The sequence below is a fragment of the Lycium barbarum genome, chromosome 2, assembly GCF_019175385.1.
Source record: "Lycium barbarum isolate Lr01 chromosome 2, ASM1917538v2, whole genome shotgun sequence".
Lineage (NCBI taxonomy): Eukaryota > Viridiplantae > Streptophyta > Magnoliopsida > Solanales > Solanaceae > Lycium > Lycium barbarum.
This window is the reverse complement of record NC_083338.1, coordinates 140686308-140703324: the sequence shown is the minus strand read 5'-3', so window position 1 is coordinate 140703324 and position 17017 is coordinate 140686308. Positions and strand designations below refer to the sequence as shown.

Genomic DNA, 17017 nt, shown 5'->3' with positions numbered 1-17017 from the left:
GCGTACATCCTACCATTCTCAGACCCCACTTGTGGGATTACACTGGGTGTGTCATTGTTGTTGTTGTTACAGCCTCCGTCCCCTTTTTATGTTGCGCCTTTTCTTTTTTTAAAAGGATGTCACCTTTTTATAATTAAAAACAAATTAACTTTATAATAATCCTTTTACCTTTGATGAAATGATTTATAGCCACATAAATATCTAATGTTTATTTTAGAGCACAAATTTCAACAGTCAATCTTTCTTTCTTAAACTTTGTGGCAAGTCATCACAAATTGAGACGGAGGGAGTGGTATTTAGACGATTCAAGCGTACAAAAGTTTAAAAGTATAATTTCAGTTACTTGAGATTGTCCCAACAAAATTATTTTTGAAAACAAAAAATTGGTTAATTTGCTTCAATTGGTTTTTCTTCAAAACTTTATTATCCTTGAAAATATTGTTTTGGTTAAAAACCAAACGAAAAGAATTTGAAGGGTCCCTATTGAAGAGGAAAGAATATTTTAATGTACTTTATCATCTCATTTACCGAAAGGCAATAATGTAATTTTTGGTTAGACGGATTAAACGACAAACTCTTTTCAACTCAAATAATTTTTTTGCACAAATTGGACTTGTGACCATTCTCTAAACTCATTTAATTTCCCGTAGTAACAAATAAAAACTCCTACCCAATTTTTCTTCTCGCCAGTACTGCTTCGTCAGCATATCCACCATCTTCACTATTTCTTTCATACAACACCATTTTTGAACTACAAAAAGAACAAAACTTTAAACCCAAATTGAGTTGGGTCATTCAAAAAAAAAATAAAAAAAATCACCAAGCATCTGATAGAAGTGAAGCTATATCTATCGACCCAAAACCTCTTTTAACTGGAATTCCAAATAGTAAGCATTTTCTTTATCTATTTTCCTACTATTCATCCTCTTCTTTGGTAGTAACTTTCAATATGCTGTTAGTTTTTAGGCACCATTTTGCCCATTCCTGCTCAAAATCAATTCTTTTTAGTATTAAAGATCCTAACTTTATTAAAATAACTTGCTTGAACACTTCATATTATCATTCACTTGTATACCCTTTTAGGTATAGTTGTAGAAAATCTTTTTCTTGGCCATCAAATTCTAGACTAAATTTAGCTCACACCCAATTCAGCTTAGTATCTGTAAAACCATTATTGCCTGTCAATTTATATTCTTCAAGTGCACCTGGTTGGCTAAGATGTATTAAAGGTCCTAACTTTACTAAAATTACTTGCTTGAACACTTCATATTATCATTCATATGTATACCCTTTTAGGTTTAGTTCTAGAAAATCTTTTTCTTGGCTATCAAATTCTAGACTTTTTTTAGCTCACAGCCAATTCAGCATAGTATCTGTAAAACCATTCTTGCCTGTCAATTTTTATTCTTCAAGTGCACCTGGATGGCTAAGAGGACCTCCATCAAGATCTTTGAGAAAAAGGATGAATAGAAGAGCAAGAATTGCAGCAATGCCTGTTCTTGATGAATCCCAATTTCAAAAAGCTGTATCTCAAATTCCACCTAGATTTACCCCTGAAGAATTGAGGGATGTTATGATTTCACAAAAAGATCCTTTAGTGTGTTTCGAGTTGTTCAATTGGGCATTGAAACAGCATAGGTTCAGGCATAATGTTTCGACGTTCCATGTTGTCATACAAAGGCTTGGAGAAGCTAATATGTATAAAGAAATGGATGATATTGTTAATCAAGTGCTTGCTATTCCATCTATTGGGTCTGAGGAACTTTTCAATTCGATGATTTATTACTTCACGGAAGCTAGGAAGTTGACTAGAGCAGTGATGATATATAAGCATATGTTAAACAGTAGGAAATTGGATTGTAGGCCGACGATTAGAACTTATAATATTCTTTTCAAGGCGCTTCTTAGTAGGAGGAATAATTCATATATAAATCACATGTATATGGAAGCTATAAGGTCCCTTTTCAAACAAATGATTGATAATCAGATTGAACCAGATATTGTTGCCTTGAATACTTTGATAAAAGGGTATGTGCTATCGCTTCATGTAAATGATGCCCTTAGGATATTTCACCAAATGGGTGTGGTTTACGAGTGCCAACCCAACTCATTTTCATATGATTATTTGATCCATGGGTTATGTGCACAAGGACGTACAAAGAATGCTAAGGAGATTTATGATAAGATGAAGTGCAAAGGATTAGTACCTAGTAGTAAATCATATAACTCGCTAGTGAACTCTTTGGCTCTTGGTGGAGAGGTTGATGAGGCTGTGAAATTCTTGTGGAAGATGAATGGAAACCGAAGAACAATTGATTTCATCACCTTCAAAACAGTAATTGATGAAGTCTGCCGGCAAAGAAGTGTGAAAGACGCTATTGGCTTGTTGAAGGAGTTGCAAGATAAGGAACTTGTCGATGGTCTTACCCATAACAAGCTTCTAAGTGAACTTGAAGATGACATTGATAATTTAAATATCAGAAATCATTAAGAGGTATTGCTTTACATTCCTTGATTACTTCCTTTTAGTGCATCTCTTTGTTTCTTTTTGTGCTGTGTTTACAGTGATGGCTTTACTTTCCTTGTCTGAACCTTTTGCTACTAGAATTATGGATAGTACTCATTTCTCCTATGTAAATTCAGAAATGACGGATCCTCCTTTTAATATGCTGCCTGTTAATGTATCTGAAAGCTCTATAGCTGTCTTCACGAGAATATAAATTTGAATGAACTTGGCAAGCGCTTTAATGTTTAACTAGTTTGGTATACTTGGATTTTCGTTGATACACAAATGACTTTAAAACCATCTATGCTTTCTCTACATTGAGCTGAGTGCTATGAACAAGACAAATAATTGCTATTTTGAAGGTATAAACTCTCTTGTTCCCCATGTGAAGTAATAGCATGCCATACTTGCACATTGTTCAAGGGACATTATTTGGTTCCCAGTTGATCAGCATTAGCTTCATGTAGACTTTTTTTCTGATCAAGCAAAGATTTTATTCATATGATTCCAGAACCAAGACAGTGCTCAATTTTGTGGTGAGTCTATAAAATCAACCAATTTCCCTTCATCATACATCTCAACAAAATTACACCATGTGTCCAAGTTACTTAAACATTTAGAACTTCAACATCTGGATTGGAAATTGCTTTGCCTTCAAAACACTTCAAATTCTTTTCGCTCCAGATAGTCTAAATTACACAAGCAGGGATGGCCCTCCATATATGTTTCAGCTTCTTGTTTCTTTTGAAGAATTCCAGCATTACATCAAATTCCATTAGAGGAATCATAAAACTGGTAGTATTTTTCTGTTAGATGGGATGCTGTTGCTGCGTTGCATGAGCAAAATTGACTTGGTGAAAAGAACACTACTAAAACTACAAACTTCAATTAAGGTAAGTTTTTATAAGTTGAAAAAGGTCTGGCCCTGCAATTATCAAGCACCTCAAGGGTCTAAATGACAACTGTTCTAAAATTTATTAAGTTAAAAAATCTTCTGTCATGTCACTAATTGGAAAAGAAATAAAACCTTGGGGACATGCTAGACTTTCAAATTGATGTGAAATTTGTGTGGATTTAGCATTCTTTTCTTCTGTTAATTGTAGGCCTGGGAGGTAGGAGGGAGGGAATAAATTCACGTACCTACATTCTGTTCTAACCAAGCACAGCAAATGTTACATTGAGAATTTTATGATGCTGCAGCTAAGCTAAGAAAACAACTCTGACATGGTGGCTTTGGGGAAAGCAGTTTCTATTGACAAGAGCTGAACCTACTGAGTGCTTGCCTTGAAACAATGGTAGGTAACTTATCTAATATTGCTGGCAGCTACTTTCGCTTCCATTTTCTTACTTTTCATCTCCTTGATACACTGTTAATTCTTTGAAATTTCCTTTTTATTTTCTAGAAAAAGCTTTAAGCTGGTATTCTCATTCTCTCTCTCTGGTCTTCTCTATCTCGTTTTGTGTAAAGTGTTAAAAGTTCAATGATGTCTTTTTATGGAGGAGGCAGAAATTTTCTTGAAGAAGTGTTTTCCTGAGTGTGGACTTTGATGTCACTGGGAAAAAGCTAAGCTCGAATAGTTCTTGTCCAGTTATATCTACATTCCCCAACTTGATCACAACCCATTTACTCTGTCACTCCCTCTATAGATGAAGTTCAATGGTTAAACAATATCGGATGATAGAAATACTAACTCATGATTTGGTGAATACCTAACTGGATAATTTAGAGTCGATTTCCTCAAGTTAAAAGGGAAAATTATATTTTAAAGGCCCGATATGAAACTATTCAGTGCTTTTTAGTTTCTTTTTAATTGGTAGATACAAAATATGGAATGGATTGTGTGGCAAAGGGGCATGGAAGACACAAGCACATTATAGCAGGGAAGGGGTAGCAATTTAAGCGACAATACTAGTGGTTGGAACCAGATCAAGTATGATTACTGAAGTTCTCTTAGATGTAAATTTGACCTAAAGAAATATCATTGCCTTTGAGATGATCCCTTGATTAATTTAACTAACCAAATATGATCCCTTACCAAATAGATTTTTTTTTTTTTTGCTAATGTGGTATCCGGACTAGCTTGCGTGCACCTCGCCTAATTCCACGGGATACCTGCCACTCTGTCCACTAAGACTAGGACAAATGGGAAGAAATCACTGAGTGTTTTCGTCTCTGCTAGGATTTGAACCTGAGCCCTCATGGTTCTCAACCCGCTTCATTGACCACTAAGCCACGCCCTTGGGTTTTACCAAATAGATATTTCAAGTATAATAAAGTTATTGTGCACCAAAAGGAATTCCACTGGACATCCTAATAGCTCTTTTTTTTTTTTTTTTTTTTTTTGTTTATATGGACGTGGCTGCTTCACCTGCATAGATTCTCTTTGTATGCATCAGGAAAAAACCAAGGCTTTTGCTGCCATTAGCTAATAAATAAATAAAAAAATCATAACATTTTAATACATATAAAACCTGAAGAACAGTGCAAAGCTGCAAGTTGAACCATAGTGTCTTAAGGTATGTTTAGCTTTGCTGGATAGCATGGTAGAAAGGATGACAAGTTTTACTGCAAGTTGAACCATAGTGTCTTAAGGTATGTTTAAATTTGCTGGATAGCATGGTAGAAAGGATGACATGTTTTATCTGCATTTTAATATGAGGTCAACTGGGGCGATAATCCTAAAATGTAGAAAAGAAGTTGCAAGTTTTACCTAACATTAGGGGTGTCATATTTTACTTTAAGCATGGGGTGTTTTTCACATTAGCTCATCATTTTTGTGTCTTTTGCACCTCTACGTGAAGGGTAATATTATCTTGCAGAAAAGTCACTGATTAGCCACCTATTCCCCAAAAAGAAAAAGTCAGTGAAAAGCCTAGTAATTTCTCTATTAATATTGATATGAAATTTCAGTTAGGTGATTGCTTAATCTGACATATGAATACTTCTACCAAATCAGGAATGTTAAAATTTGCCTTGTGCATTTGCAAAGGGGTATTAGAGAAGTTTCAGTACAAAACTTAGGGATACACTTCTTGTCTTCTTGATGATGGCTCTGGTAGTTTCTGCTTAAACACAGTAATATCAGGTCAAAATATCTGAACTTTTACATCTGGCCCATGGCGTTGGTTCAAAGGCAAAGGTAGTACATGCGCATTAGGCATACTCACGGGTTCGAATCATGCTAAGGAACCAGGTCTGGTTTTTGAATGGAAAGGGTTGGGGTGGGGGGTGGGGGGGGGGGGTCATTTCCACTGCTTTAGAAGCCGTAAAACAGTGGATTTCTCGATTATCAGAAAAAATCTGGACTGTTATATCTTTTTATTTTTTGATAACCAAGAAATCCCGAGGACGAGTGGCGCACAATTTGAAACTTGGTGAATAATGGATCCGTCCCTCTATCCTATTATATCTTAGAGTGCAGCTAATAAAGGGCACAATCAATTAGGCAAACTAGCGCTAATACAAAAGTAACTTCAGAAGTAACAGAAGTAACGACTGTTTCTGTTCCTTTCTCTGTGTTGTTAATTGCACAAGCTATGAACTATTTTAAGATGGAAATGTAACTTCACTCTTTTATAGAGATCATGATTAGATGTGTTGGAGCTATTTTGAGACCCTTGTTTTAAATTTTTGAAAAGGGTAGATGAAATTGTGAATGTTTTCGCAAGGATGATTAAGGATTGCCATGCTTGTTATGGTTGTGATATTTGTTTATTGATGTTAAATCTTTTGTGATGCTGCCTCCCCTACTTATTCCTTTTCCTTATTCTTTTTCAATAAAATTGGTATTTGGGGCCAGCTTGTGCGCACCTCGACTATTCCACCGAGTACATGCTACTTCTCATGAACACAAGACTAATAACTATGCTCCCAAAGGCATAGGCAAATGGGACGAAATTACCGACTTATTCCTTTTATAGGATGTAAATGATAAAAAAGTAGTGGTAGTATTGTTAAATTGCAAATATAAATATCTCATATGCTTTTTTTGTACTTTTGTAGGCTGCATGCAGTCTAGTTTTTGTAGGGGTGGCCAAAAAGAATTGGGTTTTCAATGGAGATATGAGAGAGCTGCCAGAACACAACAAATTTTCCTCATGGAAGATGTATTTGTGTCTAATATGGAGTGAGGAGCAAGAGTCAAGAGACAAGATGAACCCCTTTAAAATCTTTCTTATGAGCTAGATGTGATAAATACATCAATTGTATAGGTGTTCTCCTTCTCAAAACTTTTATTAGCTTTGCTTGGAAAGTATACTTCCTTCTATATAGTCAAAGAGTTGGGAAGGTCCGCTTTTTTTATTCTTTTCTGTGTTTCTTACCTTGGCTTGATTATCATATTTATCAAGTTATCTTTTAAGTATGCCATAGGAGGGGAGACTTCTGGGAAAATGTTTTTCACGAGAAAGTCATTTTTTGGTGTTTGTTATGGGTAAGTCATTTTTAATCAAAAGAAGGAAAATGACTTTTTTCATTTATGATCGGAAGTATTTTCATTACGACTATCTTGACTTTTAACTGCATATTACTTGCTTCAACTAACAATTGAACATTCTTATTAATCTCTAGTACTCAAAAGTCAAAACACTCTCCAATTTGTTGATATTTTAGTCTTTAATACAGTAATATTTTTAGAAAATATTTTCAACTCATCAACCAAACAGGCTCTTAAAAGTTTTCAATTTTACCTCCTCTATTTGTTATAGTACTAAAATGATGTCAGATTACATGATCTCCGCCTTTTCTCAAATTACAATCTTCAAAATAAAGGCATGTTTGTCCAAATTTAGAACATTGATCCTTCTTCCATTTTTAGCATTTACTTTTTGAACCTTTTTTCAATATAATATGCTCAAGCATTTGATGATACCACGTGTGTTGTTTCTTGAATTTCTTAATTTGAGTGTATATAGTACTAAAATGATGTCAGATTACATGATCTCCGCCTTTTCTCAAATTACAATCTTCAAAATAAAGGCATGTTTGTCCAAATTTAGAACATTGATCCTTCTTCCATTTTTAGCATTTACTTTTTGAACCTTTTTTCAATATAATATGCTCAAGCATTTGATGATACCACGTGTGTTGTTTCTTGAATTTCTTAATTTGAGTGTATATTTAATCTTCAAACTGTGAAATTGGAACAACCCATACTTCGCTTATAATACAATTTAGTAGGTGAAAAGTTTTACGTACCTGCAGAGTTTACATAACATTTGCCTTCGCATGTATGTTATTAAGTATCACTAAATTATAATTAGTTAATGTACACTTAGATTGGGTCCCTACCACTTGAATCATGTCAATTGCATTAACATTAATATTGTTATACGAATCTTGATCCTTCCAAGATACTTATTATGTTTAACAAACCTCAAACACAAAAACTGTCGGGATCATAACTCCAAAAGTTTTATTTATAAGAAAAAAGCCACGTTGGTATATATATTTAATGAGAAAAGGGGAAACAAATAGTGATATGGGACGTTCAACCTACACTCTTAAGATAGAGAGAATCGTCGTCCTCATTACATATTAGACCTGGAGCCTGTTTGGATGGGCTTATGCTTATAAGGCAAATAGCTTATAAGCTAAAAAAAAATAAGTTGGGCAGTCTAACTTATTTTTTTTGGTTTATAAGCTGTTTTCAGCTTATAAGCTGCTTTAGATAAGCTAAGTCAAATGGACCCAATTATTTTTTGAGCTTATCTTAAGGACAAAATGACTTTAAGCTGGCCAGTCAAACACTCAAAAAAGCTGAAAACAGCTTATAAGCAACTTATAAGCTAATCCAAACGGGCTCATGATAAGACACTTATTTGGGGTCAATATCGGAATTTATAAATTGTTCGTAGTTAATGATACAAAAAAGATTCAAGAACTATTTAAAAGGGAATGCATCGTATCGTCTGTCTTTTTATTCTTTCTCCTAACTCCTAAGTCGTATTTTCAAGGACATCAAAACATGTTACAAAGGGCCACCCAATTTATTGTGCATTCCATCAATCTGTATTTGAGTTACAGTTTCGAGTTTTTGAATTGTAACATTTTGACTATTAAGTTGTCACAGCGGAGCCCTGAAGTTGGCAATTGAGAAATGTCAGAATGTTTAAACAATAGGATAGAAAATTAAGCCAGAATGTATATATATATGTTCATTATTTTTTTCCGAAATGATGAATTATACTAGATTCGAATTCAAAATTAAGTTCGTTAACTTGCCTTTCAGAAGACTGCTTTCACACAAAATGACATAGGAACATACTTGAATTAACATTGACAAGAAGATTAGAAAACAGTGGCACTTGTAGGGTGTGATCCAATTTTCTCATGTTCGTTTGGTCAAAATTTTTGGAAAACATTTTCTTTTAAAAAACAAGTTCCTTAGAAAAATGACTTTTCTAATCAAAGTAGGGAAAATAAGTCCACAAATGGCATTTCACCAACCAACCACCCAACTCACCCCACAATCACCAAATCCCAACCACTCCCACAAGCCCACGCACCACCGGGGGGGGGGGGGGGGGGGCTTCTAAAAAGATTAGTTTTTTTTTTTTTTTAAAAAAGGTTTTGAAAAGTATTTTCCACCCACCCACAAACCCCCCCCCCCCCCAGCCCCAACGCCCCTTCTAAAAAATTAGTTTTTTTTTTTTAAAAAAAAATTTTTGAAAGTTTGCGTGGTTAAATTTGGTGTGGGGCGGGTAGTAGGGGTGGGGTGATAGTTGGGGGTGAGTGATAGTGGGTAAGAAAAAAAAAATCCCGTTTTTAAAAAAAGTAAAATAAAATATATGAAATAGAAAATTTCGGAGGGGGGAGGGGTGGGAGGGTTGGATAGAGTTATGGTGTGGGGGTGGCGTGGGGTTGGGGTGGGTGTAGGGTAGGGGTTGGTGAAGATGAAGTGCCTTCAAGGGTAGTGATTGGGTGGGGGCGGGATTTGGTTAGGGTGGGTGGTGGTGGTGGTGGTGGGGGTTGGTGTGGTATGGGATGGTGGGGTTGCGGTGGGGCTTGGTGGATATTTTCAAAAAAATGTTTTCTAGCAAACAACAGAATAGGAGAAAATAAGTAAGAAATTATCTTATTTTTCACTACCCAACCGAACATGAGAAAACAAGTAGAAACTCATTTATTTTTCAAAAATACATTTTCTAGAAAAACGTTTTACTCCGTACCGAACACACTGTAGAGTTAGATAGTTTTGTTAGCATTTAGCAAAATAATGCGAAAACATTCTCTTTTTTTGTTAACTTCTCGTTCAAAAAACTAATTGTGTTTATTCCTATCCTTGATACAAATAGAGGATACAAATAGACGCGTGAGAAATTTCAGATAAAATACCTTTCAACATAATTTGTTTCAAATTCATTAAAATTTCATGTATCGATTCTTGAATGTCTGTTCTTAGAGTATTCATATGGGACTTTTTCAAATTTTACACGTCATACATGTTTCTTCTATTTTATCAAGTAAAGCTCTTCGCATCACAATGAGTATTGTCTCGGCTTGGTCTTTCATAAGTGGAGACAGAATAAAATGTTCATACTAAAGACGTTTATTATTTGTTCTCGTTCAAAACACTTCCACTTTAGTGTCCGAATAGATATTGTTACTTTCTCTCGAATCATAGTACTATTATTTGATTAGATCATCAAATCTTTTATTTCTCTTGATATTTCTTCCAAAAATTTCCTTTCTTCATCATCAATATTCACGTCACTGTTCGCAATCAGGATTCTATTTTACCATCAATCCATTTCTCTTCATGTATTTTTTTTTCTTATTAAAGAATAAATATCTTTAATTGCATTCTCAAGGATTTTCGTCTGTAAAAGTCAATGATTAAACAAAAAAAAAATATACATATATTTCCTGAATTTTTTTAATTAAAAAGTTTGCAGACGAAATTAAAAGACTGCAAAGACTTGTTCTTGTTGTTTCTTGCTGTTGCGGCGTCAGTACAATTCTGATTACCTTCTTTTTTTCTTTTCATTTTTGTTTTTGCCAATCGCTTTCTTTGAGGGCCTCTCGAATCATATTTTCAATAGTATTCTTTGGCAGAAGGAATATTATATTCCCTCTGTTTCAATTTCTTATTTTTTTTAGTCCGTATTAAAATAAATGATTTCTTTCTTAATTTGAAAACAAATTTACTTTATGAATAATTTACAGTCACATAAATTTTCAAGGCTTATTTTGAACCATAAATTTTAAAAGTTTTCCCTCTTTTTTAAATGTCGTGACCAGTCAAATGGGTTCATATAAATTGAAACGGAGGGAGTAGAACTTTAAAAAAGTTATATTAGTAGTTATAAAGGTATCTGCCATGGAATCTGGAGTTCACCAAATCATATTCTTTAATTTTTTTGGTAATTTAAGGCATTTTCACTATTAGCAAAAAAGTGTAATTCTTTTTTTGGTTTTAAAAAATATCATTACCCAAACACAATAAATATAAAGATTCTGGAAGGATGAAAAACTGAAAATTTCACTTTGACTGAGTTCTCTCTCTCTCTCTCTCTCTCTATTTTCTTCTCTCCGTTATTGCAGCCACCTTTACAGGAGTATTCGTGGTGTCCACGCTCTTCAACGGTCCTTCATCCCTTTACTCAAAATAGTTTTTCTTTTCTCTCTCTCTCTCTCCTAAAACCCTTCAAAAATTGTGGAGAAAAAAAAAACTGAAGTGGGGTTTTGAAAAGAGAATTCAAGAACTCAAAAAAAAAAAAAAATGGTGGATAAAAGGAAGTTGCAGAAAAGGGTCTTTGTTAGTGAAGATGATATATCCACTCTCTTACAAAGGTATCATTTTTTGTTTTTCTGTTTTCAAGTTGGTTCTTGATTTTTTTTTTCTTCCAGTTTTGCTTTTACTGTTCTACACATACATGTATGTGTATATGTTTCAAGTGTTTTTGTGTGTGTGTGTGTTTTTGTATTGTTTGTTGAATATATGCTTAGATACTTGTTGTTTGCAAATGGGGTTTTCTTTTTTCTCCCTCTCCTAAAACCCTTCAAAAATCTTGGAGAAAAGATTTTGAGAAAAGAAGCCAATAATTTAAAGAAAATGGTGGAAAAAAGGAAGTTGCAAAAAAGGGTCTCATTAGAAAAATAAATAATTTAAAAAAAAAAAAAAAAAGTGTCTCATTTGTTTTTGTTTTCAAGTTGGTTCTTGTTTTTTTTTTATTCTTTGAGATTTGCTTACTATTCTACACACACATGCATGTATAAGTTATACATATTTATTTGATGTTTGTAAATGGGGTTTGAAGGTATACACCAATGACAGTGTTGACACTGTTGCAAGAGGTGGAACAAGTTAAAGATGTGAAAATCGATTGGAATGAATTGGTGAGGAAGACCACAACTGGGATTACAAATGCTAGAGAGTACCAGATGTTGTGGCGCCATTTGGCTTATCGAAAGGGATTGCTAGATGACTTGGATGATGATGCTCAACCTCTGGTCAGTCCAACTAGCAAAAATTGTTCTTTACTTCTTCTACAACTATATATGTGTGTGTGATGTTTATGGGAGGAATTTTATCTGTGATGATTAAGGGACTATATACAATTTAATTGGATTATTGCAGTTTTTTTTCTTTTGTGATTCAGCAAACCCCTATGAGGCCTTTATAGAGCAAAATGGATAGTTAGGGTTCATATGGTGATATCAATTAGCTTGGAATTGAGGTGTAGTTGTTTTTGTTGTTGATTTGGTAAACCCCACCTTCCTAACCACCCACCCTCGTGGCCAGACCCCTCTTCTCAATCTGATTAATTGGTGATTTCTCTATAAAATTTTACAAGTTTGGAAAAATTCCTTCATGTTACATTGAAATGTGAAATTTATCTAATGGAGTGCACCCAAGGGTGTGGCCTAGTGGTCAATGAAGTGGGTTGAGAGCCTTGAGATTTCAAGTTCGAATCCCAGCGGAGGCAAAAAAATACTAGGTGATTTCTTCCCATTTGTCCAAGTCTTGGTGGACAAAGTTACTTGATACCTGGTGCTGGTGGGAGGCAGTAGGTATCTCGTAGATTTAGTCGAGGTGCACGCAAGCTGACCAGGACATCACGGTTATCAAAAAAAAAAAATTATCTAATGGAGCAGATTTTTTTTCGCCCCTTTAAGTTTACGATGTGAAGGTGGTATTTGCACTTGTATGTTGTTCAACTTTGAGAGAAGATGGTGAGAGGGGCTGAGAAGAGCATTTTCGTCCAGCTTAGTATTTCTCCCTTTTCCGATTTTGACTTCTGAATTCTGTATACTGTTAAATGCGTATTATTCTTGTGTATTTGTTAGTGTAGCATGGAAGACATGCTCTTTTTCCGTGGTCTGTTTCCCTTCTCCAAATTGGGAATGGAACTCTGGAAATCATTAGGTTTTCTGGATAAATTGGGGCCAACTTTGTGCATAAGCTTCATTTATCTGATCCTGAGGGGATATCTTCTTACTAATTCAGTATTGTCTACTCAATAAGTGGTACCAGAAAATATTTTAGAATCGAGTCTAGTGTTTATTGTGATGTATGTTGAAAACATTGAGTGGTTTATATTCTCAAGTGCTATGTCTTGGTAAGCTTGTAATTGATGTGGTGGTCGATACCAATTATCTTTTGGTCGCTGTGTTGATTGATCCACCTTATATTTTCTGAATTTGCATTGGGAATTTGTTTATTTTATGATTTTATGCCCCTTTTTTTTGGATGGCAGGATGATGATAGCGATCTAGAATATGAATTGGAAGCTTTTCCTCCTGTAAGCAGTGAGGCTTCAGCGGAGGCAGCAGCCTGTGTGAAGGTAAGCACAGGACCTAATTTTTTTTAAAAGCGGCTTCATTTTATGGTTCTGGTCAACCTAAGAACTGGACAGCTTCAATTTAACTTGTAATAATTAGACAATGACTGCTAAAATTCTTAAGTCAATGAACTCTGATGGCTTTACATTCACATATCAAGGGTCAAAAAAGTAGCCATTGTATATATGATGAAATACATAAATGAGTTAAGAACCTTAGATATAATTCCCCAGGTTTGGGAAATGCACCTCGTAGATGATAAATACTTTTCGATAAGCTCATTTTGCATGGTTGAGAAATGGAATTAGTATGTGGCTTTCATTGGATATTTATGTACTTTTGGCATTAGCTACCTGTAGTGAGATATTTCCTTCCGTAACACTGTAGTACTTCCGAAAAGCAACATTGCACTCACTTTTATTTGACTATTCGAGGCTGCCATCCTCTATGCTACCTATAACTAGCAATAGTCGCTGGTTTTCAGGGTGACGTGTATGCTTCTTTCATTTTTCATACAGTCAGTCTGTGTTGCTTTGGGCTTGCACAGGTATTAATTGCTTCTGGGGCTCCATGTGATACAAATATGTCAAATGGAAATACAGTTGAAGCTCCATTAACCATAAACATACCCAATGGACAAACATCTGGAACTGCTGCAGAAAATTCACTCCATGGTATTTCAGCTTATGGGACAAAAATTACGGTCCCGGTTTTAGTGGAAAAGCAGCCACTTCCTTCTGTCATGGCTTCTGAGAGTACTTTGGACACCAGTGGACCAGCTAGTGGCAACTTTCCTCCTCGGCGAAGACGAAAACCTTGGTCGGCAGCAGAGGATATGGAACTCATTGCTGCAGTACAAAAGTGTGGTGAAGGAAATTGGGCAAATATATTGAAAGCGGATTTTAAGGGAGACAGAACAGCTTCACAACTCTCTCAGGTTTATTTCGTATATGCTTAATAATTTATATATTCTCCTGTCATATTTACGCTGGTTAAGCAAACTCTTTTTATCTTGTCCTTAACGGGGAGTCAGTACAAGTATGCGCTCTTCTGCATTGCTTGGGAACTTTTCCTTTCTCATTTGCTTTGTTTGATGAAAGTAATTTTGATAGAGGACAAATTCAGTCTCTTATTATATACATAAATCCTTAACATGGAATTAAACAAACATTAATCTTTGGGTTGCTTGCAGTTGCAATTTGCTAAATGGATCTCTATCCTCCACTCTATTCCTCTTTGGTAGTAATGAATTTCTTTAAGTGTGTGAAGGGGATCTAGTTGGGAATGTTATTGACTATTTTGGTTTAGATGTAAACAGTAATGGAGCCAAGTAATTATGGTGAAGTAACGTCTAAATACTGTTTCTCCATGTCATACCCTCATCATTTAATGAAACTGAATACTGCTAGTTGTATCATGTCCCAAGTCCCCCATCCCTTCAGAAAAAAAGTAGTTACAGTTATACCTTGGAAGTCCACCATTTTCTAGTATGATTTGAATGTATGGGGTTTCTCAGGTTTCCTGCGTTCAAATGCTGAAAAATGAATGAGATGTCGAAGTGCTTATTTGTGGAACTTTAGATGTTAACAAAGCAGTTAACAGAACTTGTAAAAATATTTCTGTCTGTTGTAAGATATTCTACCATTATCTGCAATGTAAATCTTCTTTGAGAATATATCTTTGTGCAGAGGTGGGCAATTATTAGAAAGCGACATGGGAACTTGGTCGGAAATGACTCACAGCTGTCGGAGGCTCAGCTTGCTGCTCGTCATGCAATGTCCCTGGCGTTCGGGGATAATTTGAGAGCAGCTCGTCCAATCAGCACTAATGGTAATTCTTTTAACTGGATGTCATCCATAATTTCTATGTCTGCTGGTTGTTTATACATTGTTTAAAATATAACAATGAGGTTAGCTAAAATATAAAATCCTGTGATATGCTGGTGCCTGGTAGGTTGTGCTATGGAAAACCAAGGGTTAGGTCTTTGCAGATGTACGGGATATGATCCTAGTGGTGTCCACTGTCCACTGTACTTAGTCTGCCGAGTTTGTTTACTTTCCTTTCCAAGAAGAACAGGACAATCAATGTTACCATTCTAAAAAACATATATTGGACAATCCAAAGTCCAATTAGTAATGTCTACAAGCCAAATACACCTTTAGAAACAACAGTTTTGTGCTAAGTGGAGATTTAGGGATTCAAAATTTAGTAGCAATACTCTAGATATACAAAGATATACAGTGGGTATACATCCTGTGTACTCCCAGTATACTATATTTATACATTCTATTTTCCAGCATTATGCCGAGATATTAATTTTGTGTTTCTTAGTTGTTTCATCCATTCATGCAAGCTTTAATTTTAAGCTAGGTTGTGGTATTGTTTCAGGTGGGCCAAATTCAGGCGGTGGACTTGGTATCTCTTCACGTTTTACTGCTGCTGATATTGCATCTGGTGGTCCACAATCCAAGCATCAGCAAGATTTAGTACCGTCAAAACCTATAATCCCAAAAAATCCATTACCAAAGCCTGCTATTGTTAACCCAGATCCATTCGCCAGAGCTGCTGCTATGGCTGCAAGCTCCCGCATAGCCACCCCTTCAAGTGCTGCTGCTATGGCTGCAAGTTCCCGCGTAGCTACCCCTTCAAGTGCTGCTCCTATGGCTGCAAGCTCCCGCATTGCTACCCCTTCAAGTGCTGCTGCTATGGCTGCAAGCTCCCGCATTGCTACCTCTTCAAGTGCTGTTGCCTCGCTGCAAAAGGCTGTACAATCTAAAAAAGTCGTCCATATCATGCCTGGGGGAACTCCAGCTGTCAAATCGTCTGTGCCAGGTAGCACTAATGGTTTGCCCAGTAATGTGCATTTCATTCGAACTGGCCTGGTGTCCCGTCCCCCGGGCCCCTCAAATGCCTCACAGTCTGGGACTCAGCATTTGCAGGGGCACTCTCTAAGATCTGCATCGCCTGCAGTTCAACCTAAACCAACACTGGCTTTGCCTTCCAGAACAAATGCTTCATCCGGGACTCCCAGTACCCTTACATCTAGAGCAGCCGGTATCCAAGAAAATCAAACTGTTGTGCGGCCTAATTTAAGGGGTGAGAAAGCTGAAGTTATTCGAGATGCTTCATTGGCGAATACACCACAACAGCAGGTCCCAAAAGATCGAACTTTTGGTTCAGGCAACTTGTTGACAGAGAAAGTTGAAGGTCAAACTTCAGTGTTAGGTGTCTCAGTGAAAGAGCTTGCAGGAGAGAGTAAAGCTTCAAGAATTCATGTTCAAGAAAAGCTAATCCCAAGTCAAGAGACTCTCAGCAATAAGAATGAGAACACTAAAATAGAATTGGCAGTTAAAAACACTGTAAGAAGGTGATTAAAGAGAGTTGAGAAAGGGCATTGAGGTAAAGCCACATTTGGGAACTGAGGATGGGGAAGAGTAAACTAGATTCACTGGCTGGACCAGATATGTATGTAATTTCCAATCGTACCAGCTATTTTGTGCTACATTTCGTCCTCAACTTTGTAAATATGTTCTCCTAAAGTCTTGTTTATAATTAGGTGACAATTCAAAATTCTTTCATATGTTCCCTTGTCAAGGGTTGAATATCTCCAGCTGTTGTTATTAGCAAGTAGTTTTAGTGTATCTGTTATATGTTGCTGAGACACTTGGTTATGGTTAGACTATATCTTTGGTGTTCCCAAAATGTTGAGCCAAAAATTCAATGAA

At 35.8% G+C, this 17017-nt stretch overlaps 2 protein-coding genes across 5 annotated transcripts; both read left to right on the top strand.

Moving 5' to 3' along the window:
• Positions 1 to 583: 583 nt before the first annotated feature.
• LOC132627632 (pentatricopeptide repeat-containing protein At2g27800, mitochondrial-like) lies at positions 584 to 6875 on the top strand. Of its 4 annotated transcripts, none has more exons than XM_060343083.1 (4): positions 584 to 2494; positions 3320 to 3399; positions 3707 to 3801; positions 6510 to 6875. In XM_060343083.1, the coding sequence occupies exon 1, from the start codon at positions 950 to 952 to the stop codon at positions 2489 to 2491; it is 1542 nt and encodes a 513-aa protein (XP_060199066.1). In that variant the 5' UTR covers positions 584 to 949; the 3' UTR covers positions 2492 to 2494; positions 3320 to 3399; positions 3707 to 3801; positions 6510 to 6875. The 4 variants fall into 4 exon arrangements, with proteins under 4 accessions (XP_060199066.1, XP_060199067.1, XP_060199068.1 ...); XM_060343084.1 differs by having other exon boundaries at positions 3610 to 3801; XM_060343085.1 differs by lacking the exon at positions 3320 to 3399 and having other exon boundaries at positions 3610 to 3801.
• Positions 6876 to 10986: 4111 nt separating this feature from the next.
• LOC132627631 (uncharacterized) lies at positions 10987 to 16870 on the top strand. The gene is made up of 6 exons (XM_060343080.1): positions 10987 to 11300; positions 11768 to 11960; positions 13208 to 13294; positions 13840 to 14229; positions 14981 to 15122; positions 15681 to 16870. Exons 1-6 carry the CDS (start codon positions 11230 to 11232, stop codon positions 16661 to 16663), a joined length of 1866 nt encoding a protein of 621 aa, XP_060199063.1. The 5' UTR covers positions 10987 to 11229; the 3' UTR covers positions 16664 to 16870.
• The last annotated feature ends 147 nt before the right edge of the window (positions 16871 to 17017 follow it).